At 49.0% G+C, this 22937-nt stretch overlaps 2 protein-coding genes across 2 annotated transcripts; both read right to left on the bottom strand.

Annotated features, from left to right (window-relative positions):
* Positions 1–7706: 7706 nt before the first annotated feature.
* On the bottom strand, positions 7707–8433 carry LOC123134982 (germin-like protein 1-1). The gene is made up of 2 exons (XM_044554119.1): positions 8325–8433; positions 7707–8236 (listed from the first exon to the last, which is right to left on the bottom strand). Exons 1-2 carry the CDS (start codon positions 8431–8433, stop codon positions 7707–7709), a joined length of 639 nt encoding a protein of 212 aa, XP_044410054.1.
* A 5268-nt stretch (positions 8434–13701) lies between these two features.
* LOC123134981 (uncharacterized) lies at positions 13702–15845 on the bottom strand. The gene is made up of 4 exons (XM_044554117.1): positions 15577–15845; positions 15272–15444; positions 14062–14546; positions 13702–13946 (listed from the first exon to the last, which is right to left on the bottom strand). Exons 1-3 carry the CDS (start codon positions 15779–15781, stop codon positions 14364–14366), a joined length of 561 nt encoding a protein of 186 aa, XP_044410052.1. The 5' UTR covers positions 15782–15845; the 3' UTR covers positions 13702–13946; positions 14062–14363.
* Between the last annotated feature and the right edge of the window lie 7092 nt (positions 15846–22937).

The following is a 22937-nucleotide window of genomic DNA, read 5'->3' as shown; positions in this document are numbered from 1 at the left end:
GGGCGGACCGCGGCGTTCGGATGGGACGGGGCATGGACGCCTCGATCTCCGCGCCGCCTTTTTCGCCACGTATCCCGTCTGCATAACTGTTCCAGATATGACTAGATCGACCGGGCCCACCTGTCATCCACTCGGAAGGGACCTTATAAATGTGCCCGGCGAGGATTTCTGTGCTGCGCCTTAGCATTCTCCCCCTCTCTCTGCTTCCTTCTTCCCTGCTCAGCGTGCTCGCTCTCGCCCCCGCACCACTTCCCTTCGCGCATCTCTCCGGCGACCATGGCCAAGGAGAAGACGGCGGCGCTGGAGCGCGCCAAGAAGGCATCGGCGTCGGAGAAGGCAAAGGGGAGATCCACCAGCCGCGGAGGGTCCTCGTCCAGATCCCGCCTGCCGAAGGGCTGGGTCCAAGGAGACTGGATCCAGTCGACCATCACAGAGAAGGACCTCCTCGACATGGCCAACGAGGGCTTGATCCCTCACGGAGCTGCGAGGTTGCCGGGGAAGGAGTGGCAGCCACAGCCAGAAGAGGGTGAGTGTGTGCTTTTGGCCACTCATGTTGATCGTGGGTTTTCCTTGCCGCCAAGTATTTTCTTCCGTGGCTTCTTGAATTTCTTTGGAGCGCAGCTCCACCACTTTACCCCAAACTCCATTGCCTATCTTGCTGCGTTCGTGTCCATGTGTGAGGGTTTCTTGGGCTGTCGACCGCACTGGGGTTTGTTCAAACATATATTCACGTGTCGATCTCAGACCATGAAGAAGGCGAGCCCCGGTGATGAGAGAACCCGAGTCGTCCAAATGTGCGGGGGGCTGGGGATTCAGGTGAGGAATAAGAGCACCTTCCCGCCCATGACCTTTCCCGAGTCCGTTAGAGGCTGGCAGTCGACTTGGTTCTACTGCCAGGTCCAGTCGACGCCAGGGCAGTCGAGTGGACTCCCTCCGTTCACCATGGACCGAGTGAGCAAGCCTTCCCCTCTGAAGCTGATTCCGGAGGAGAGAGCCGACGTGAAGATGTTGATGGAGCGCGTGGTGCAGTTGGTATTATAGAGGTTAATGGGAGATACAAATTCTCTCTGGTACTCTCTCTTGGTTTCTGACAAAAATTACTGGTAACAAGACAAGCCGAGTTGACATAATGGGAGATACAAATTGAAGCAAGGTGAATACATAAAATTGCACGCATCTCTAAGCCTTTGTGTGCTGAATGCTTCACCGGTAGCTACCGGTTCCGGTAAAAAGAGCTTTGCGTCTTATGCTCTCCTTGCAGGCTTGTACCTGCTACACATGCGTCTTTGATTCAATCCGTGATCCATCCATTCAGTGGAATATCCTATGGAGACAACACACATTAGCTTCGTCGGCCTCGATCAACATGGGCGTTGTGCCAGGAGCAATGCACAATTGCACATGTTGTTGGTGGCTTATCATGTAGTTGTGCATGCTAAGTTTGTAGCATTACAATTTCTGTTTTTGGGACTGTTCATAGCAGAAGGGAGATTATTTAGTTCACAGATTAGATTTTTCTTAAGTCAAACTTTTTAAACTTTAACCAAGTTTGTAGAAAAATCAAGATTTAAAATACCAACTCAATATTGCTAGATTCATCATGAAATATATTTCAATATTGTACTTATTTGATACTATAGGTGTGAATATTTTAATATGATGTTGGTCAAATGTTACAAAATGTTTAAGATAAATCTAATATATATGCATAGTAAAAAAAACAGAGTACTGTAACCTTTAAGAGTTTGAATCATTAAGCCTCCCGTGAAACCATCCAGAAGGTTCCAAGATAGTGTTAGCATGTTGATAGTATCATATGATTTGTATCTGTCTCTATCTCCCTTCTCCTAGCGTGCAAGTCACGATTTAGTCATGGTTGTATCAAACTCATTGTGTGTGTATCTCGGAATAAGCATCCATTTATTAAAAGACTGTTGCGCTCTCTATAGAGGGTGAGACGCTTCCACCAAAGTTTAGAGGTGCTACATGCATGTACATGTATAACCTGCCAGTTGCTGGCAAGCTGCCTCAGCGAGCGGTCAGTCTCACTTGCATAACGGAGGAGTCATTTTCCATGTAATCATCAATCGTACGTACTCTGATTTTTCTATGAAGAATGATTTTGACTTTTGCTGATTGCAAAAGCTGATCTGGGACAGCTCTCTGCACAGAATAGAATAGAACTAGTGGTATTGTGCGAAATAGCCTTCCAAGTGCATGTTTGAGGGAGACCCCTGGTAAAAAAAAGACCCGTTCTAGTACGGTATACATACATCAGATATACCAGAATTCTGTTGTGAAATCGATCAACTTGACAAGTGGATGACGGCTGACTGGTTACCAATATCATGCCGACTCCAAGTAAACTCACAGATCTGGTACAAACCCAAGCGACATGCAACTACAGTTGCCCGCATGTACACGGACGTGCAAAGTTAACTACATTTGTGTGCGACGATGTGGGTGTGCAAATGTAGTTGTGTGTCGCATGGGAAAAGACAAAGTAAAATAATAATAAACATAAATCGATAAAAAAAATCCACATGAATATTCGCGTAAAATCAGATGGTGTTGGAGATTATGACATGAGATTTGCTGATTGCCATCTAGACTGAAATTAGCAAATCCGGTATTTCTAACATGGGATTAACCATTTTTTAAATTTAATTTAAGACAAATCTAATATGTGAAGTAAATAAAATAAACAAAGGGATAACCGTTCGAGTTTGAATCATCATCGGAGCTTATCCGAGATACACATGCAATTAATCTATTACTCCCTCCGTCCGAAAATACTTGTCATCAAAATGGATAAAGAGAGATGTATCTTCTAGATACATCTCTCTTTATCCATTTTGATGACAAGTATTTTCGGACGGAGGGAGTACAACTCTGACACCATTGTGACTTGCACACTAGGAGAAGGATGATAGAAATAGATACAAAGCATATAACTATCAACCGGGTAACAAGTCTATCCACGAAAGGGCAGATGCTCCCACCAAAGTTTACTAGTATTTCGTACATGTATATGCATACCATGTCTGATTGGTGGCAAACTGTCTGAGGAGTCATTTTCTACGAAACTATGAAGCGCATCCGTACAGAGTACAGATTACCTTCTGACTTTTGCTGCTTGCGAAGCTGAGCTGGGACAGCTGCCGTACAGAGTAGAATAGAACTAATGTCTAGTGGTATTGTGCGACTTAGTATTCCAAGAGCATGTTCTGATGGAGAACCCTCGTCAACAACAAAAAAACAAGATCCCATATACACACAAAGCATATGTCAAATTTATGCATCGATTGATGCAGAGGCCGGGGGTTTAACCTCCTTTTCTAAAAAAAAATACACACAAAGCATATGCCAAAATTGTGCTTTGAAATTGATCAACTTGACGAGGGGGTGACGGGCGTCTGGTTGCCAGAAATCATGGTGACTCCAGTCCAGGTAAACTTATGGACCGGTGGAAAACCAAAACCAGATATTGGATTCGGAAAACCTAGCCCCCCCCCCCCCCCCGGCAACTCGGGCGGCAGCGCGCCTTCCCCCCTCCTCTTCCCCTCCCTGCTCTCCCCCGCCCTCGCCGGTGGCTGGAGGCGGGGCCCCTCTCTCCGCCGCGCAGGGTTGGCCGGTGCGGGGCGGCTTGGTCTGGCGGCGACGCCGGGCGTGCGTGGGGCTCGGTGGTGCGGCGGCGGTGGCTCCCGGCGGCGGCGTGCGAGCGGCAGCGTGGTGGACGATGATGGCAGCGCGGCGGCTGCGTGCCCGTGGTGGCGGCGGTGGTCGGGATCTGACCACGGGCTGCTGCGGGTGGATCTGGTGGATCCCTTCTCTTCGGGCTCTGGCTCGGCCTCCCTCTCCTCTCGGTCGGGGCCGGAGGTGGGGGCGTGCCGGCCGGATCTGACGCAAGTTTTCTGGCAGGCGGCGTGGGTTGGGGCAGCGACCGGGCGTGGCTGCTGCTCCGGCCATGGGCGGCGGCGCGGGAGGTCCGGGGGTGGTGGCCTCCTGGTGGCGCGGCAGCTACACGGTGGCCGGTGGCTCTGGCCGCGGCAGCGGCCGGCTTTTTCGGCGTCGGCCCATCTGCGGTCGGGCCTTTTCGACCTTTGCTTCACCTCCTCGTCGTCCGGGCTCTACTTGCATCGAAGGGCTGGCCCGCTCCCAGCTATGGCCATCGCTCGTCTCGCGCCCGGTGCCGCGAGACCGAGCTCGTCTCGCGCCCGGCAGCAGGACCGAGCTCGTCTCGCGCCCGGGGCTGCAGGACGGGGCGATGGTGGCCAATCGTGGCCGGCCTATTGGGTCTCGGCGCTGGGGGCCGCTCAGGGGTGCGAAAGGCTGGGCCTTTCCGCTCGTCTCTTTGGTTGGGGTAGCGAAGGGTCTCGAGTGAGGTGGTGTCTTGGTCTTGGATGCCGGGGCGGCGGCCCTAGTGGTGGTAGCACGGAGCTCATGGGCAGAGCCCATGGCTTGGTGCTGCCCGGCTGCTATGGCCGTGTGGGCGGCGTGGTGGCCGGGGTGTGGCGTTCGGTGGCGGTGAGTGTTGGCCGGGGTGAAAACCTGCTCTATCCTGGGACGGACCGGCGACAGTGAAGCTCGTTTCCTTTTTGAAGCCGTCGTCGCGACTCATTTTGCCCGTTGTGTTGCTCCAGGGAAAACTCTGACTCTCTAGTCGGGCGGCGGCGGCACTCCGGTGTTGTATCCTTCCTGAAGGCGCCCGCCTTGAAGTCCACAGTTCGTTGTATGCGGCTTCATCTCTTCATAGATAGGAATGGTGTTGCTGCGCCCAGCATCTTGTCCGAAACGCTCGCCGGCATCTTGTGGCGAATTTACCAGTTGTTCTGTTCCGGTAGGATTAGGAACATCACAGCCCGTCATGGCGGCCGGGAACTCGGCATTCTAAACAGGACTGGTGGCTTGAGATTCTATGACGCACGAGTATAGAAATTATTATCTTACCGAGACGGCATGGGGTTGCTGTTCCTTTTAGATCGAGTTAGTTGGGAGGCAGCAAAGGTGTGAAATTAATTTGAAGACTGTTGGTTAGACTATGAAAACTAGATGATACCCCGCTTGTTGAAAATTTGGGTTGATAACATATGATTTGTATTTGATTGTGTAGAGATGTAAAATATTTATTGAACATATGTAGAATAATTAAAAGGAAAACATTTTTATATGCATGGTTGAATGTTGTGGTTGGTCTTTCTCTATACATGATTGCATGTTGAGGTGGGCCTTATCTCATTTATAGTTGTATATGGTGAGGTGGCATGATTGCATATTGAGATAAATAAGTTAGTGAGGATCACTCTCTTATGTATATAGGATAAGGTACGGGCATCTCTAACATGAACCCTTAAAACAAAAATAGTATCTGTCCCTCGACGGCAAGCTCACCGGCCGTGAGCCTCGGGAACTGAAGCTGTGGGAGGGGAAGGATAAAATGTGGGGCATGGCCGACTTGGGACACCAGGCGTGTCCTAGTCCCATTTCCTATTCTTCCGTGCTAGAGTCCGACATGTTGATGGCGGCGGACGTGGCCGGCCGGCCTCATGGTCATTGTGGCGGGGCATTTGTCGACAATGGTTTGTCGTGCAATTGCATATGCCGAGTTTGTAGTGTTAGAGTTTCTGACCCCGTGTAACTACAAAGTAGAATAGAACTGGTGGTATTGTGCAACCTAATCTTCCAACAACGTGTTATGACGGAGACACCTCGTCAAATCAAAAGGTAAAGAAAAATATGTCATTCTAGTGCATACATACATAGCATATGTCAAAATTGTGCCGTGGAATTGATCGACTTGACGAGTGGATGACGGACCAGGTAAACTCACTGAGGGGGTAGAAACTCAAGCGACTTCTACTAAACAAAGCAAACCAATAGCTGGCTCGTTATCTCTATCACCGACAACACACATACCCCGCTTGTTATTACGTGTGTGTGCTCCCAGAAGAGGGATGCAGCGAGGATGAGGGGGAGAAGGAGGAATGAAGGAGTGGTGAGGAGGTTGCTAGGATGCAGCATTGAGGTGCGCATAGGTCGCACAGAGGTAGGAAAAGACATGGATGGAAGATGAGTGAGTTTGGTCGGCCCTATAAACCATCTAGTGTGAACATCACACATCTTGCATAGAATGTTTGTCCAAAACAACTTTTGTGAAGGTCATTTCTGAACTACTTCTACCTATTCATTTAGGAGTGTGCACAACAATAACGACATTGGTAAATATTAAATTACATACAACAACCGACATCTGCAACACCGATGGTGGTCTTCCTGAGGAGCACGTCCCCATTGTGGATGTGGGCAGGATGGAGTAACCATGGGAACGCCAATGAAATGTGGCCACTTTAATTTCTTAGCCATTCCAGCTTGCAAGATAAATAAAAGGTCGACTTTTTAGATGAGAACATTAGTGTGCGTACAAATGTTGAACAATCGAAGCCAAACACAAGCTTGTTTGCTCGTTCTTTACAGTAGACTTTTGTTGTTGTTTAGTCTATATAGAAGAAATCTTAGGAAATATGCAAAGTTATAAATTTGTTGACAAGTTGAAAATAACTAATGTAACATACACGCCAAGGAATGTGAGATAATTTCTAGCATAGATGCGGGGGCACACAGTCCCCTTTTTCTTTTGGCATGCGATTTTCAATCATCCATATCTTCTGAACCAAAAGTCCAAATTAAATTTCGTTTTCATGTTCGTGTTCTGGTGATGATGGCTTTCAAATGAGATCATTTTGAATATGTTTGTATGATTTTTTAATTTTCATTAAGTTTCAACTTCTGAAACTTGGTACGGGCGACCGGCAAAATCGTGAATTTCTGATCCTGTGACCGACAAAAATGTTGAACAATCGAAGCCAAACACACGCTTGTTTGCTCATTCTTTTAGAGTAGACTTTTGTTGTTGTTTAGTCTATGTAGAACAAATCTTGGGAAATCTGCCAAATTATAAATTTGTTGTCAAGTTGAAAACAACTAATGTAACATACACGTCAAGGAATGTGAGAGGATTTGTAGTACAGCTGCGGGGCATGCGATTTCTTTTGCATGCGATTTTTCATCATTCATATCTTTTGAACCAACCAAATTAAATTTCGTTTGCATGTTTGCGTTTCTGGTGATGAGAGCTTTCAAATGAGATCCATTTTGAATAAGTTTGAATGAATTTTTAAATTTCTATTAAGTTTCAACTACTTAAACTTGGTGCGGGCGACTGAAAAAATCATGTATTTCATATCCCGCGACCGACAAAAATGTTTCAACTACTGAAAATTGGTATAAATTCATAAGTTTCAGAACATGCGACCGACAAAAATGTACATTTCAAAAACAGAAACTTAAAAATTATTGTGCCCTCGTGCGGGACCAGCAACTTTGCGGATCACGAGGCAATAGGGTGACCGGCACGGCTAGGCAGGTGCGCGCTCCTGCACGTGCGTGCCCCTGCGAATTTCGGGTCAAGGAATGGATCAAATGTATAACATACACATAAAAAAATTAGAGGACACGTTACTAAAATGAACATACACTATGTGAAACAGAAACAACTTTGTATTATTTTGAAGACAAATAAATGGAACATACACATAAAAAAAATCAACTGCACGTTACAGCTCGCTTGAGTATCATTTATTCAGCATTGAACACACGGTTATTCTTCCGAAACGGATGGAGAGTTGCCAACTGCGGAGGCACCCACACTACCTGAACTTGGCCTTGACGGCGTCGATGTCCTCGTTACTGACCCGGAAGGCCTTGGCCAGCACGTCGCTAGGCACTGGCGGCGCGGCAGCGAAGAGCGTGGTGGTGATGACTTGTGTGCCCTGGAGCTGGCTGTTGAAGCCGGCGATGACGGATGCAGGGCCACGCCCCCTGTTCTGCTGGAAGTGCACGAGGCCACGCGGAAAAACGAACACGTCTCCGACGGTGACAGTCTTAGTGAAGAGCTTGTTGGCGGTGGTGATGAAGCCCACCTCGAGGACTCCTTCGGTGACGAAGATGATCTCGGTGGCACGCGGGTGGGTGTGCGGCGGGTTCTGGCCTCCCGGCGCGTAGTCGATGCGTGCCATGGACACGCCAAGCGTGTTCACCCCAGGGAATGACTGTACATTTGCTGCCGTGACGTTGGACCCTGCCGCGTTGTTGGTGTTGCCAGCCCCCTTGAGTCCGGCAAAGAAGAAGTCGTCTGCCGTGATGTCCGCCTTGCATGGGAACCCATTCAGCTTGATCGCTGCCGCCATTCATTTTGACGAAACACCACATCAGCAACAACCCGCACAAAAGATGCAACAACGAACTTGAGAAAGATGATGACTCACGGGATGCCAAGTCGGCGACGCAGACGTCCTGGAGCATGTCGGCGTCACCGGCGAGGGAGGGGGCGATGAGCGCAAGGAGGACTACAGCAGAAAGCTGAAGCATCACCATGATCGATTGGCCAATGCTTGCTTGCTATCAGCTTGGTGGTATGGTTGTGAGAGTGCTTCTTGGGTGTGGAAATTAGCAACGGTAGGAGCTGGTACTTATAGGCGGTGTGGTTTGTGTATGGAACTATGGAAGTATGGATAGGATCGCCGTCTCAGGGTCGTCGGCTCAGATGGGAGGGAAACACGCAAGAGCCTGCGCATCTGATTCCATTATGTTGGAGCCAATGGGAATATACTAGATTAGTTGATTTTTGCACTCTTGCTGGCTAGTTCCTGCTGCACATGCGTTCTTGAATCGATCCATGATCCATCCATTCGGTGGTATATCCTGTTGGAGACAACAGACCCGAGTTGCACATGATATAGCTGTTATCAAGTTGTTTGGTCGATCGATCCATGATCCACCCATTCGGTTTGTATCGTACTTAGACCGTATAGCTGTTATCAAGTTGAGCTTATTTCTTGAGGTTGGCAAGCTGTTCACTTGGATCAGAGAGGAGTCATTTGGTCAATGACTCCATGAAATTATCCTGATTTTTCTGTGGCTTCTGACTTTTGCTGCTCGCCAGGCTGAGCTGGGATAGCTCTCGTACAGAGAAGAATAGAACCAGTGGTGGAATTGTCTGACCTAGTCCTCCAAGCGCATGTTATGAGACTGAGACCCCTTGTCAAAAAAAAAAGAAAGACTAAGGCCACGTTCCAATGTTGTGGAATCGATCAAGTTGATCTCCTTAAATTCACAAAACGGTTAAAAAACCAAGCGACTTATGCTGACCAATCAGATGCAAAACCTGGCGGCTAGAGAGCAAATCAATAGCTGGCCGGCCGGCTCTATCACTGATAGTATGTGCTTGCTCATGGACAAGGAAGGAGACGCTCTCTAGCCTTGTCCGAAACGCTCACCGTCGTCTACCTGTCGTGCTGTTCCGGTCGCAGCCGTCACGGCAGCCGGGAACTTGGCATTCTTATTTAGAGCCGGTGGTTTGAGATTGTAAAACGGGCGAGTATGAGACATTATATCGTTGAGCAGGCTTGCAGGTCTGCTGCTCCTTTTAGGTAAGTTACTGTTGGAAGCTAGCAAAGGTGGTTGGCCGACGCTGGCTTGCTTTGCCATGGCACCATGCTAAACACCCTTAGTTAACAAGTACTCCTAGTCCTTCTTAAGGTTTCTCCTGTTTTAAATGGAACAAGGACATGTTGGGTTGGAGCAGGTTCAAATTACGCAACCTATCTATTAGAAATTGCACGCATGCAAAAGAAAAAAGACACAAAGGGCTCACGAGTTAATTTTTTGGAAAGGTCTTCTAGCCTTATGTATATGTATGTGCTTCCAATGACTGTCTAAGATTTGGGGCTACGGTTTGATTCCTTTGAGTGGGCTTTTTGCGGCATCGGCCACCTTGTTGATGTTTGCCGTGTGCATTGATCTGCTCCTTGTATACATGGTAATGTCCTGTTGTGATGTCCACATTAAGGTTGTGAGTGTGTACGCATATCGATGCAAGATGCTCCGGCTTGCAGCAGGGACTTCTTCATCGAAAGTGGGGGCGACAGTACAAGATGAGTCAAGTTTTGTGATGCCCTCGAGCACAAGGTCTCGAACTCTGTAGTGAAAAATCTTGGCCTGACCTTCTTTGATTTTACCTGTCAATGGTAGTGTTTCACATCATCTTCCTGTTGGAGGCATTATCTAGAGTTTACTCAGACTCCCTCTTCGGGGTGAAAACCCACGATGTACCCTTGGTGGGTGGATGTAGTGATGTCGAAGCTCGCTACATCATTTCCTTCTTGGAGGCATTGTTGTTGAAGCACTTTTCCCATAGTCCGGGTTCTGACATCAAGGGTGGTGTGTGTGCTTTTTTTTGGGGGGGGGGGGGGGGGGGTCGTGTGTGTGTGCGTGCGCGCGCGTGCCCCCATTTTGATGTATTCTCTTGGGGCGGCATATGAGTTAATAAAATGCGCTCACTGTATTTTCTTTAAAGAACCACTAGGTTAGTTTTCCTGCCAGTATTGCAGATAATCCAAATTGACAAAATTGGTTTGCTCAATAAATTAGCACAAGTTTTTAGACATGCAATTAAGTTGTTAAGGGGAATGAAGTAAATGTCATGTAGAGAAAGGAGAAAAGAGGACGATCAAGACGTTCTTCTCTCTTGCCAACGTTAGTACCAGTATGGCCCGCCTCTAGTGGCCCTACAAATGTTGGATGCGCGATGGATGCTAGTCCCTCTCTGGTTGGAGGGCAACCATCAGATCTGAGCATTGAGGGGGTGGCAGTGACTTTGCTTTGGAATTAGGTCATTTCTACTTTGTCTCACTCTAGCGCTAGCGGATCAATGTGAAGTTTTCGCCTCACGACTAGGGTGTATGGATTCACTGGGTTGTTTTGGAGTGGTCAACAACCATGAGTCGCTTCGAGCAACAACAAAGGTGCTCATGGTGGAAGCTTTAACAATGGCATTTAGGATGGTGGCCATTCTTGTGATGGCTTTTGGTTCTTGATATGGCATTCTTCCTCCTCGGTGGTTGAGGGTGCCGGATCTTGGGGTTGTGGTGCTCGGGATGTTTCTCGGGGGCCATAGGTTGTCTGTGACGCCAGCGATGGCTTTGGCCCTGGGATGTTGGTACGACAATATTGATGAGTTTTGGTCTGCAAAGAGAAAATGTAGGCATGCTCTAGCAGGAATTGAGCAGCAATGGTGTGTCTTGTACTCGTTCAGTTGGTTGAAGATCGAGGGGCTCCATAGTGCCTGACTTGTAAATTTATCTTTTTGTAGGGGTGTTTTCTATCATTCTAGAGTTTATTATATTGAGTTGTGTGTTTTGTCGCAAAAAACATTTATAGAAATATGACCATCCAAAACCACAACATGCATCAATTTTCATGAAAGTCAAACATATATATGTTTGACCAAGACTATAGAATAAAATAGCAGGTAGCTCTTGATTGTTTCCCTCCTAGTGTGCAAGTCACGATTTAGTCATGGTTGCAACAAACTCATTGTATGGTTATCTTGGAATAAGCACTCATTTATCAAAAGACTCTCAAGCTTTCTATATAGTGTGAGACTCTTCCACCAAAGTTTAGAGGTGCTACGTACATGTAGATGTATAACCTACCCTGTTGGTGGCAAGCTATCTTAGCGAGCAGTCCGTCTCACTTGCATCAGAGATGAGTCATTTTCCATGTAATCATCAATCGCATGTATCCTGATTTTGCTGTGAAGAATTTTTTTTTTACTTTTACTGCATGCAAAAGCTGAGCTGGGAGAGCTCTCTCGTAAAGAGTAGAATAGAACTAGTGGTATCGTGCGACCTAGCCTTCCAAGAGCATGTTCTGATGGGGACACCTGGTTAAAAAGAAACCAAGAACCCCCCCCCCCCCCCCCCCCCCCCCCCCCCCCCACGCGCGGTTCTAGTAAAATCGATCAACTTGACAAGGACGACTCCAAGTAAACTCACGGATAGGGTATAAACGCAAGCGACATTCAACTGCAGTTGCGTGCATGTGTGTGGACGTGCAATTACAGTTGTGCATGACCAGGCGGGTGTGCAAGTGTAGTTGTGTGGGGCGTGGGAAAACACAAAGTAAAAATAGGAAACATAAATCAATCAATAAAAGAAAAAGAAAAATCCACACAAATCATCTTATAAAATCAAATGATGTTGGATTAGATAAGACTTTGTTGATTGTGATCCGGATGAATATTAGTAGCAAATCCAGAATTTCAAATACAAAATTGATCAAACTTTACAAATTTCAACTTAAGATAAATGTAATTTGGGATGTGAAAGCAAAAAACATAGGGAATAACCGCTAGAGTTTGAATCATCATCGGAACTTATCCGACACATGCAATGAATTATTACAACCGCGACTCAATGGTGACTTGCACGCTAGGAGAAGGGAGATAGAGATAGATACAAATCATATAACTATCAACCTGCTAACAACTATATCCCTTTTTTTTGTGATGCTAACAACTCTATACACGAAGGGACAGACGCTTCCACCAAAGTTTACAAGTATTGCGTAGATGTACATAGCAAAAAAAAAGAGAGAAAAAAATACATGTACATGCATACCATGTCTGCATGATTGGTGGCAAGCTGTCTGAGGAGTCATTTTCTATAAAACTATGACGCGCACCCTGATTTTGTTGTGAAGAATGGCTTCTGACTTTTGCCGCTTGGGAAGCTGAGCTGGGACAGCTGTTCGTACAAAGTAGAATAAAAGTAGTGTCTGCTGTCTAGTGGTATGGTGCGAACTAGTACTCCAAGAGCATGCTATGATAGAGAACCCTCGTCAACAAGGAAAGAAGAAGATCACGTGTACACACAAAGCATATGCCAAATTGGTGTTTTGAAATGGATCAACTTGACGAGCGGATGGCGGCCGTCGGGTTACCAGAAATCATGTCGACTCCAGTTCAGGTAAAGTCACGGACCGGTGAAAAACCAAATCGGCTTGTGCTAAACAATCAGATGCCATTCGGTGGCGGCTACAGCGTAAACAGTAGCTGGCCGGCGGTCTCTGTCACCGACAATACATGCGTGCTCGCGGACGAGCGAGGAGGGGGCCTTTTCTGCCTTGTCCGAAGCGCTCGCCGGCGTCTTGCCGTGAATTTACCTATTGTCCTGCTCTGGTAGGTACATCACAGCCCGTCTCGCCAATCCCGGTCTCTTCATCCTCTCTTCTAATCTATTAATATATGATACGCATGCGTGTGAGTATTCTAGAAAAGAACAGCCCGTCACGGCGGCCGGGAACTTGGCTTTCTAAATAGGACTGGTGGTTTGAGATTGTACAACGCCCGAGTAGGAAATTATTATCTCACCGACCAGGCATGGCGTTGCTGTTCTTTTTAGATCGAGTTAGTTGGAGGGCAGCAAAGGTGAGAAAATAATATTATGATCGTTGGTTGATGGACTATACAAACTAGATGATACCCTGCGTGTTGAAAATTTCGATTGATGACTTATCATTGATTGCAAATTTTTGTTGATAGCTTACCAAGATGATCGGTTGATAACATATGACTTGTTATATTTGACTAGTACTTCTTTTCCTTCTCAATATCCTACCTCTGGGCGCTCATTTCTGTTGCTCTTGGAGGCAAACTGTTCCTGCATTTTGCTCTTTCCAAAGTAAGGATTGAAAATGTTACCCCTAGATATAGGAAATAACTATGATATTAATGTATGTCTTAGTGAATGACCATATATCTGGATTTTCACACAAGATAATATCCATTAATAAGTGTGCAGTAGAAAACAAGAGCGGTTTTTATTCACAACATACCCTGTAGGTTGGTTTACTTCCACTGCAGAGACATCATCAACCTCCATTTCGCCGCTGACCTCGAGTGTTTTTGTAGCATGCGATTGAAATTCATTAAATTTGTCACTTAGATATGCTACGCAATATGCACGGATTTTGGTGGAAATCTCTATGGACTTTGAAGAAGCAAGCCTTGCATTGTCCAACAAAGACTGAGTCTCCTTGGTGATACCCTACAGATCATTGGTTTTGCAGTTGATGTAAACAAAAAAAAACAAAATAAATTGAAAAAACCCTTTACATATGTACAGTACAGTTCTCATTGGAGAAAGGAAGGCATACACGTACCAGAAGGAGCGCGTCAAGATGGATAGACCAATCCCCTTCGAACATTGCAAGTTCCAGGGCACACTCCCGAATTTCATAGCATGTGGTGTACTCTTCATAGGGAACAGAGGACCCCTGCCTCAGCCACTCAATCATCAACTCAGCCTCCTTCATAATACACTTGAAGCGATCCATCCATTATTTTAGCAAATAGTTGACAAAAAGAAACTCGTGAGGCTCTTTCATCTATGACAATCAATTTGTTAAAGTTGAACAGTGAAAAAATGAATGAATACTAAATGGCCACTTGTTAATTCCGATTCTTAGAGATAGCTACATACAGCAGCAGCATAGGTGGCAAAAGGGCGTCTTGATTCACTTCCTGCATCGTCCACAATGTCAGACATGCATTTCTGGACGCAATTGCTCCAAGACTCATCAAAAGATATGGCTTTGGCCCTCTTAATCTTCCACTCAGAGCACAGGTCTTTCTCCTTCTCTAAACACTTTAAAAGAAGGGAACAGTGGTTACATGTGCAATTAGGGAAGAATAAGAATGTTAAAAAATTCAAATAAAATAATAATACTCCAAGGTGTATGTTGTATTGAATTTAAAAGAACCCTTGAGGGGTTTTGTCTAAGTGTACCCTTAAATTTGTCTTGGGTTTGTTGTTGCTGTAAAGCTGCCATTGAGATGAAAGTATGTAGGACCTCATGAACGGAACAAGGTCAAAAGAGTACATAGGGTTGCATATACTTGTGAAAACAATGACATGTACATATCCCCTGGTAATTACTCCCTCCGTCCCATAATATAAGAACGTTTTTGACACTGGTGTAGTGCCAAAAACGTTCTTATATTATGGGACAGAGGGAGTAATTGACTATTATCTACTGTTTGTACCAGTGACATGATTTATCCAAACTGAACTGCTCTGACAGTTTTATAAATTCGTTGGGTTCCTTTGTAAATTCATGACAAGACACAAATGAGAAGATGCAGCTTTAAGTGTAGCTCTACAAAATGTCTTGAAATTTAGTAAAGTATGGAACCTCCATTCAATTAATGAGGAAAACTCTGCGCTTGTATTGCACAGCAGAAGATGTAAGAATATATTGCAGAGCCATTATACCCTTCGCAGTAGTTTATTTCAACAACAGGAATTGCATACGGATTTCGAGAGAACACAAGCCCGGTTGAGGCAGGCAGGCAGGCAGTGACTTTAATTACCTTCAAGGCAGCGTCGGCAGCTGCTTTGCTGTTATAATGATCAGAAGCAGCACCACTATTCAAGTTGTAAAACTGCTCCAGGTAGGACTCGTACATGGGCAAGTCAGATGGATCCTCTAAAACCAAATCATAAGGAAGTAGCCTGTCCCATCCCCACAGTTCCTCGAACACAACTGATGTAGCCAAAGAGCCATCCGGCCGTTGAGGAACCAAGAGATTTGAAGATGATAGGAGGAAATAAAAGTAAATTAGAGGACAACTCAACCAAACGGATCCGAGTTTAATATAAGCTATAAATCAATTACCAGGGAATTTGAGAATTTTAACCGGCGGAATCCCCTCTATATCAATCCAGCCACGAAATTCCTCCCATCCGGATGCTTCCAAAGGGGCATCGACACTCTTGCAGCGGACGGCGCCGCCGGAGATGTAGGTGCAACCTTCCTCGTCTGTGATGGCAAGGTGGCCCAAACGGCTGGCCTCGATTTGGACCCCAAGCTCCTTCGACATTGCCGTAGATTAGAACTTGCTCTTGGTTTAGGGTTTGGTGGTTGCGGCGCTGCGTGTGCGGGGTTTTTTTGGGTGGGGGGAGGATGAGGAACGCTCGCGACTAAAAACCCTTCGTCGCTCGCTCGGCTCCCGCGAGCCGACGGGCGACTCTGCGCCGCCCCTTCCTCCGCCCCCCTCCCTTCCTCCCTCCCCCCACGCCGCCGCCAGAGGGCGCGACCGGGCAAAGCCCGGCCGGCGCCGCCGGCGGCGGGAGTCCTTCCTCATCCCTCGGCTGGTGGTGGCGCGGGACACGGCCGCTAGGTGGAGGCGCCATGTTGGTGCGGGGCATGGCGGCGCGTGGCTGCAGCGGTGGCGCATGTGCGTGTTGGCGGCACGGCGGCGGGGTTGTGCGTGCTCTGCCTGCCCCTTCGGTCGGGTCTGCTAGGGTTCGCCCTCCTCAGATCTGACGTGGCGGCTACCATGGTGGCGCGATGCGGCCTCCCTTCCGTTGGTGCGTGCGTGTCTCCTGGTGGTGGCGGGCTGCGGGGGTGGTGCCCGATCTGGTGGTCTTGCTTCAGCTCGTGTTGCGGGATGACCTAGATCTGGCGGCCACCATGGCGGGCGGCGCGGGCTGTGGATGGCTTGGGCTGCGGTCGACGGCTTCTTCCTTGCCGCTAGGCGGAGGTAGCAGCGGCGTGGTGGTGGTGCTGGAGGTGTGGACCGGGGTCGCTCCGGGCAACTTGGTGTTGGCGTCCGGGGTGGATGTCTGGTGGCGCAGGTGCGTGTCCGGCGGCTCCGACGCTTGGAGCTCGCCTGACTGTGCAGGTTGGGCAGTGGCCCGGTGTGGCTGCTGCTCCGGCTGTGGGTGGCTCCACGGCGGCTTGGCAAGCTGGCTACGGCGGCGGCTGGTTCCCTGGTGTCGGCTTGTCCGTAGGCCGCTTGTATCGGTCTTCGATCTATCTCCTCGTCCGGGTGTTATTCCCGTTGAAGGTATGGCCTTCTCCCAGCTGTGGCCCATCGTTAGTCTCGCGCTAGGGCAGCAGGACCGTGCCCGTCTCGCGCCCGGCAGCAGGACCGAGCCCGTCTCGCGTCCGGCAGCAGGACCACACCCGTCTCGCGCCCGGCAGCAGGACCGTGCTCGTCTCGCGCTCGATGCGTCGGGACGAGTCGATGGAGGCTAGTTTGCCATGGGGTCCGCTCGTCTTTTCGGTTGGGGTAGTGACTGGTATCGAGTGAGGTGTTGTCGAGGTCTTGGATGCCGGGGCAGCGGCCCTGGTGGTGGTAGCGTGGTGCTCTTGGGCAGAGACTGTCGCTCGGTGCTGCCCAGTGGCCATGGCTGTCGTGGTTCTAAGCCTGACAGTAGAGTGGGGGGTAGGTATGGAGAGGCAAGGTCCTAGCTATGGAGAGGTTATAAGCACAAAGGATGTACGAGTTCAGGCCCTTCCCGGAAGAAGTAACAGCCCTACGTCTCGGAGCCCGGAGGCGGTCGAGTGGATTATGAATGTATGAATTACAAGGTGCCCAACCCCTCTGCCTGTGGAGGAGGGTGGCTTATATAGAGTGCGCCAGGACCCTAGCCAGCCCACGCAGGAGAGGGTTTAAGGTGAGTTAAGTCTGGGGCGTTACTGGTAACGCCCCACATAAAGTGCCTTTACTATCATAAAGTCTACTTGATTACAGGCCGTTGTAGTGCAGAGTGCCTCTTGACCTCCTGGTGGTCGAGTGAGTCTTCGTGGTCGAGTCCTTCAGGCCAGTCGAGTGAATCCTCGTTGGTCGACTGGAAGGCGACCTCTTCTAAGGATGTCCTAGGGTAAGTTACTTGAATCAGATCCATGACCCTACCCTAGGTACATAACCCCATCATTAGCCCCCGAATGGATTGAGGCTTCGAGTGAAGAAGGAGTTGATGTCGTTTCCGATTAATCTTTGTGCTCCGGTTGTGCGCTGTTCCGGACCAAAGAATCCCTTCGTTGAAAGGGAACAATTTTGCCTTCAGTCGACTCGATCCATTCTGTTTTTGCGTCGAGTGATCTTTCAGGCTTCGACGATCTCCGAGCGACGGATCGCCGGAAACACCGCGCCTGACAGACTGATTTGTTGCTCGCGGATTCCGCGGGATGCGAAATTTTGGGGCGCGCGCGAAGCGGGGCGGACCGCGGCGTTCGGATGGGACGGGGCATGGACGCCTCGATCTCCGCGCCGCCTTTTTCGCCACGTATCCCGTCTGCATAACTGTTCCAGATATGACTAGATCGACCGGGCCCACCTGTCATCCACTCGGAAGGGACCTTATAAATGTGCCCGGCGAGGATTTCTGTGCTGCGCCTTAGCATTCTCCCCCTCTCTCTGCTTCCTTCTTCCCTGCTCAGCGTGCTCGCTCTCGCCCCCGCACCACTTCCCTTCGCGCATCTCTCCGGCGACCATGGCCAAGGAGAAGACGGCGGCGCTGGAGCGCGCCAAGAAGGCATCGGCGTCGGAGAAGGCAAAGGGGAGATCCACCAGCCGCGGAGGGTCCTCGTCCAGATCCCGCCTGCCGAAGGGCTGGGTCCAAGGAGACTGGATCCAGTCGACCATCACAGAGAAGGACCTCCTCGACATGGCCAACGAGGGCTTGATCCCTCACGGAGCTGCGAGGTTGCCGGGGAAGGAGTGGCAGCCACAGCCAGAAGAGGGTGAGTGTGTGCTTTTGGCCACTCATGTTGATCGTGGGTTTTCCTTGCCGCCAAGTATTTTCTTCCGTGGCTTCTTGAATTTCTTTGGAGCGCAGCTCCACCACTTTACCCCAAACTCCATTGCCTATCTTGCTGCGTTCGTGTCCATGTGTGAGGGTTTCTTGGGCTGTCGACCGCACTGGGGTTTGTTCAAACATATATTCACGTGTCGATCTCAGACCATGAAGAAGGCGAGCCCCGGTGATGAGAGAACCCGAGTCGTCCAAATGTGCGGGGGGCTGGGGATTCAGGTGAGGAATAAGAGCACCTTCCCGCCCATGACCTTTCCCGAGTCCGTTAGAGGCTGGCAGTCGACTTGGTTCTACTGCCAGGTCCAGTCGACGCCAGGGCAGTCGAGTGGACTCCCTCCGTTCACCATGGACCGAGTGAGCAAGCCTTCCCCTCTGAAGCTGATTCCGGAGGAGAGAGCCGACGTGAAGATGTTGATGGAGCGCGTGGTGCAGTTGGTATTATAGAGGTTAATGGGAGATACAAATTCTCTCTGGTACTCTCTCTTGGTTTCTGACAAAAATTACTGGTAACAAGACAAGCCGAGTTGACATAATGGGAGATACAAATTGAAGCAAGGTGAATACATAAAATTGCACGCATCTCTAAGCCTTTGTGTGCTGAATGCTTCACCGGTAGCTACCGGTTCCGGTAAAAAGAGCTTTGCGTCTTATGCTCTCCTTGCAGGCTTGTACCTGCTACACATGCGTCTTTGATTCAATCCGTGATCCATCCATTCAGTGGAATATCCTATGGAGACAACACACATTAGCTTCGTCGGCCTCGATCAACATGGGCGTTGTGCCAGGAGCAATGCACAATTGCACATGTTGTTGGTGGCTTATCATGTAGTTGTGCATGCTAAGTTTGTAGCATTACAATTTCTGTTTTTGGGACTGTTCATAGCAGAAGGGAGATTATTTAGTTCACAGATTAGATTTTTCTTAAGTCAAACTTTTTAAACTTTAACCAAGTTTGTAGAAAAATCAAGATTTAAAATACCAACTCAATATTGCTAGATTCATCATGAAATATATTTCAATATTGTACTTATTTGATACTATAGGTGTGAATATTTTAATATGATGTTGGTCAAATGTTACAAAATGTTTAAGATAAATCTAATATATATGCATAGTAAAAAAAACAGAGTACTGTAACCTTTAAGAGTTTGAATCATTAAGCCTCCCGTGAAACCATCCAGAAGGTTCCAAGATAGTGTTAGCATGTTGATAGTATCATATGATTTGTATCTGTCTCTATCTCCCTTCTCCTAGCGTGCAAGTCACGATTTAGTCATGGTTGTATCAAACTCATTGTGTGTGTATCTCGGAATAAGCATCCATTTATTAAAAGACTGTTGCGCTCTCTATAGAGGGTGAGACGCTTCCACCAAAGTTTAGAGGTGCTACATGCATGTACATGTATAACCTGCCAGTTGCTGGCAAGCTGCCTCAGCGAGCGGTCAGTCTCACTTGCATAACGGAGGAGTCATTTTCCATGTAATCATCAATCGTACGTACTCTGATTTTTCTATGAAGAATGATTTTGACTTTTGCTGATTGCAAAAGCTGATCTGGGACAGCTCTCTGCACAGAATAGAATAGAACTAGTGGTATTGTGCGAAATAGCCTTCCAAGTGCATGTTTGAGGGAGACCCCTGGTAAAAAAAAGACCCGTTCTAGTACGGTATACATACATCAGATATACCAGAATTCTGTTGTGAAATCGATCAACTTGACAAGTGGATGACGGCTGACTGGTTACCAATATCATGCCGACTCCAAGTAAACTCACAGATCTGGTACAAACCCAAGCGACATGCAACTACAGTTGCCCGCATGTACACGGACGTGCAAAGTTAACTACATTTGTGTGCGACGATGTGGGTGTGCAAATGTAGTTGTGTGTCGCATGGGAAAAGACAAAGTAAAATAATAATAAACATAAATCGATAAAAAAAATCCACATGAATATTCGCGTAAAATCAGATGGTGTTGGAGATTATGACATGAGATTTGCTGATTGCCATCTAGACTGAAATTAGCAAATCCGGTATTTCTAACATGGGATTAACCATTTTTTAAATTTAATTTAAGACAAATCTAATATGTGAAGTAAATAAAATAAACAAAGGGATAACCGTTCGAGTTTGAATCATCATCGGAGCTTATCCGAGATACACATGCAATTAATCTATTACTCCCTCCGTCCGAAAATACTTGTCATCAAAATGGATAAAGAGAGATGTATCTTCTAGATACATCTCTCTTTATCCATTTTGATGACAAGTATTTTCGGACGGAGGGAGTACAACTCTGACACCATTGTGACTTGCACACTAGGAGAAGGATGATAGAAATAGATACAAAGCATATAACTATCAACCGGGTAACAAGTCTATCCACGAAAGGGCAGATGCTCCCACCAAAGTTTACTAGTATTTCGTACATGTATATGCATACCATGTCTGATTGGTGGCAAACTGTCTGAGGAGTCATTTTCTACGAAACTATGAAGCGCATCCGTACAGAGTACAGATTACCTTCTGACTTTTGCTGCTTGCGAAGCTGAGCTGGGACAGCTGCCGTACAGAGTAGAATAGAACTAATGTCTAGTGGTATTGTGCGACTTAGTATTCCAAGAGCATGTTCTGATGGAGAACCCTCGTCAACAACAAAAAAACAAGATCCCATATACACACAAAGCATATGTCAAATTTATGCATCGATTGATGCAGAGGCCGGGGGTTTAACCTCCTTTTCTAAAAAAAAATACACACAAAGCATATGCCAAAATTGTGCTTTGAAATTGATCAACTTGACGAGGGGGTGACGGGCGTCTGGTTGCCAGAAATCATGGTGACTCCAGTCCAGGTAAACTTATGGACCGGTGGAAAACCAAAACCAGATATTGGATTCGGAAAACCTAGCCCCCCCCCCCCCCGGCAACTCGGGCGGCAGCGCGCCTTCCCCCCTCCTCTTCCCCTCCCTGCTCTCCCCCGCCCTCGCCGGTGGCTGGAGGCGGGGCCCCTCTCTCCGCCGCGCAGGGTTGGCCGGTGCGGGGCGGCTTGGTCTGGCGGCGACGCCGGGCGTGCGTGGGGCTCGGTGGTGCGGCGGCGGTGGCTCCCGGCGGCGGCGTGCGAGCGGCAGCGTGGTGGACGATGATGGCAGCGCGGCGGCTGCGTGCCCGTGGTGGCGGCGGTGGTCGGGATCTGACCACGGGCTGCTGCGGGTGGATCTGGTGGATCCCTTCTCTTCGGGCTCTGGCTCGGCCTCCCTCTCCTCTCGGTCGGGGCCGGAGGTGGGGGCGTGCCGGCCGGATCTGACGCAAGTTTTCTGGCAGGCGGCGTGGGTTGGGGCAGCGACCGGGCGTGGCTGCTGCTCCGGCCATGGGCGGCGGCGCGGGAGGTCCGGGGGTGGTGGCCTCCTGGTGGCGCGGCAGCTACACGGTGGCCGGTGGCTCTGGCCGCGGCAGCGGCCGGCTTTTTCGGCGTCGGCCCATCTGCGGTCGGGCCTTTTCGACCTTTGCTTCACCTCCTCGTCGTCCGGGCTCTACTTGCATCGAAGGGCTGGCCCGCTCCCAGCTATGGCCATCGCTCGTCTCGCGCCCGGTGCCGCGAGACCGAGCTCGTCTCGCGCCCGGCAGCAGGACCGAGCTCGTCTCGCGCCCGGGGCTGCAGGACGGGGCGATGGTGGCCAATCGTGGCCGGCCTATTGGGTCTCGGCGCTGGGGGCCGCTCAGGGGTGCGAAAGGCTGGGCCTTTCCGCTCGTCTCTTTGGTTGGGGTAGCGAAGGGTCTCGAGTGAGGTGGTGTCTTGGTCTTGGATGCCGGGGCGGCGGCCCTAGTGGTGGTAGCACGGAGCTCATGGGCAGAGCCCATGGCTTGGTGCTGCCCGGCTGCTATGGCCGTGTGGGCGGCGTGGTGGCCGGGGTGTGGCGTTCGGTGGCGGTGAGTGTTGGCCGGGGTGAAAACCTGCTCTATCCTGGGACGGACCGGCGACAGTGAAGCTCGTTTCCTTTTTGAAGCCGTCGTCGCGACTCATTTTGCCCGTTGTGTTGCTCCAGGGAAAACTCTGACTCTCTAGTCGGGCGGCGGCGGCACTCCGGTGTTGTATCCTTCCTGAAGGCGCCCGCCTTGAAGTCCACAGTTCGTTGTATGCGGCTTCATCTCTTCATAGATAGGAATGGTGTTGCTGCGCCCAGCATCTTGTCCGAAACGCTCGCCGGCATCTTGTGGCGAATTTACCAGTTGTTCTGTTCCGGTAGGATTAGGAACATCACAGCCCGTCATGGCGGCCGGGAACTCGGCATTCTAAACAGGACTGGTGGCTTGAGATTCTATGACGCACGAGTATAGAAATTATTATCTTACCGAGACGGCATGGGGTTGCTGTTCCTTTTAGATCGAGTTAGTTGGGAGGCAGCAAAGGTGTGAAATTAATTTGAAGACTGTTG

Source organism: Triticum aestivum, chromosome 6B (assembly GCF_018294505.1).
Source record: "Triticum aestivum cultivar Chinese Spring chromosome 6B, IWGSC CS RefSeq v2.1, whole genome shotgun sequence".
NCBI lineage: Eukaryota > Viridiplantae > Streptophyta > Magnoliopsida > Poales > Poaceae > Triticum > Triticum aestivum.
This window is presented reverse-complemented; position numbering and strand designations above follow the sequence as displayed.

Bases quoted from the DNA above. Each gene is read 5' to 3' on its own strand.
- LOC123134982 (XM_044554119.1), bottom strand. From the start codon at position 8,433: ATGGTGATGCTTCAGCTTTCTGCTGTAGTCCTCCTTGCGCTCATCGCC. The intron at 8,237-8,324 runs GTGAGTCATCAT...GAATGGCGGCAG, and splicing joins CGTCGCCGACTTGGCATCCC to CGATCAAGCTGAATGGGTTC.
- LOC123134981 (XM_044554117.1), bottom strand. From the start codon at position 15,781: ATGTCGAAGGAGCTTGGGGTCCAAATCGAGGCCAGCCGTTTGGGCCAC. The intron at 15,445-15,576 runs GTAATTGATTTA...TGGCTACATCAG, and splicing joins TAAAATTCTCAAATTCCCTG to TTGTGTTCGAGGAACTGTGG. The intron at 14,547-15,271 runs GTAATTAAAGTC...CTTCTTTTAAAG, and splicing joins CTGCCGACGCTGCCTTGAAG to TGTTTAGAGAAGGAGAAAGA.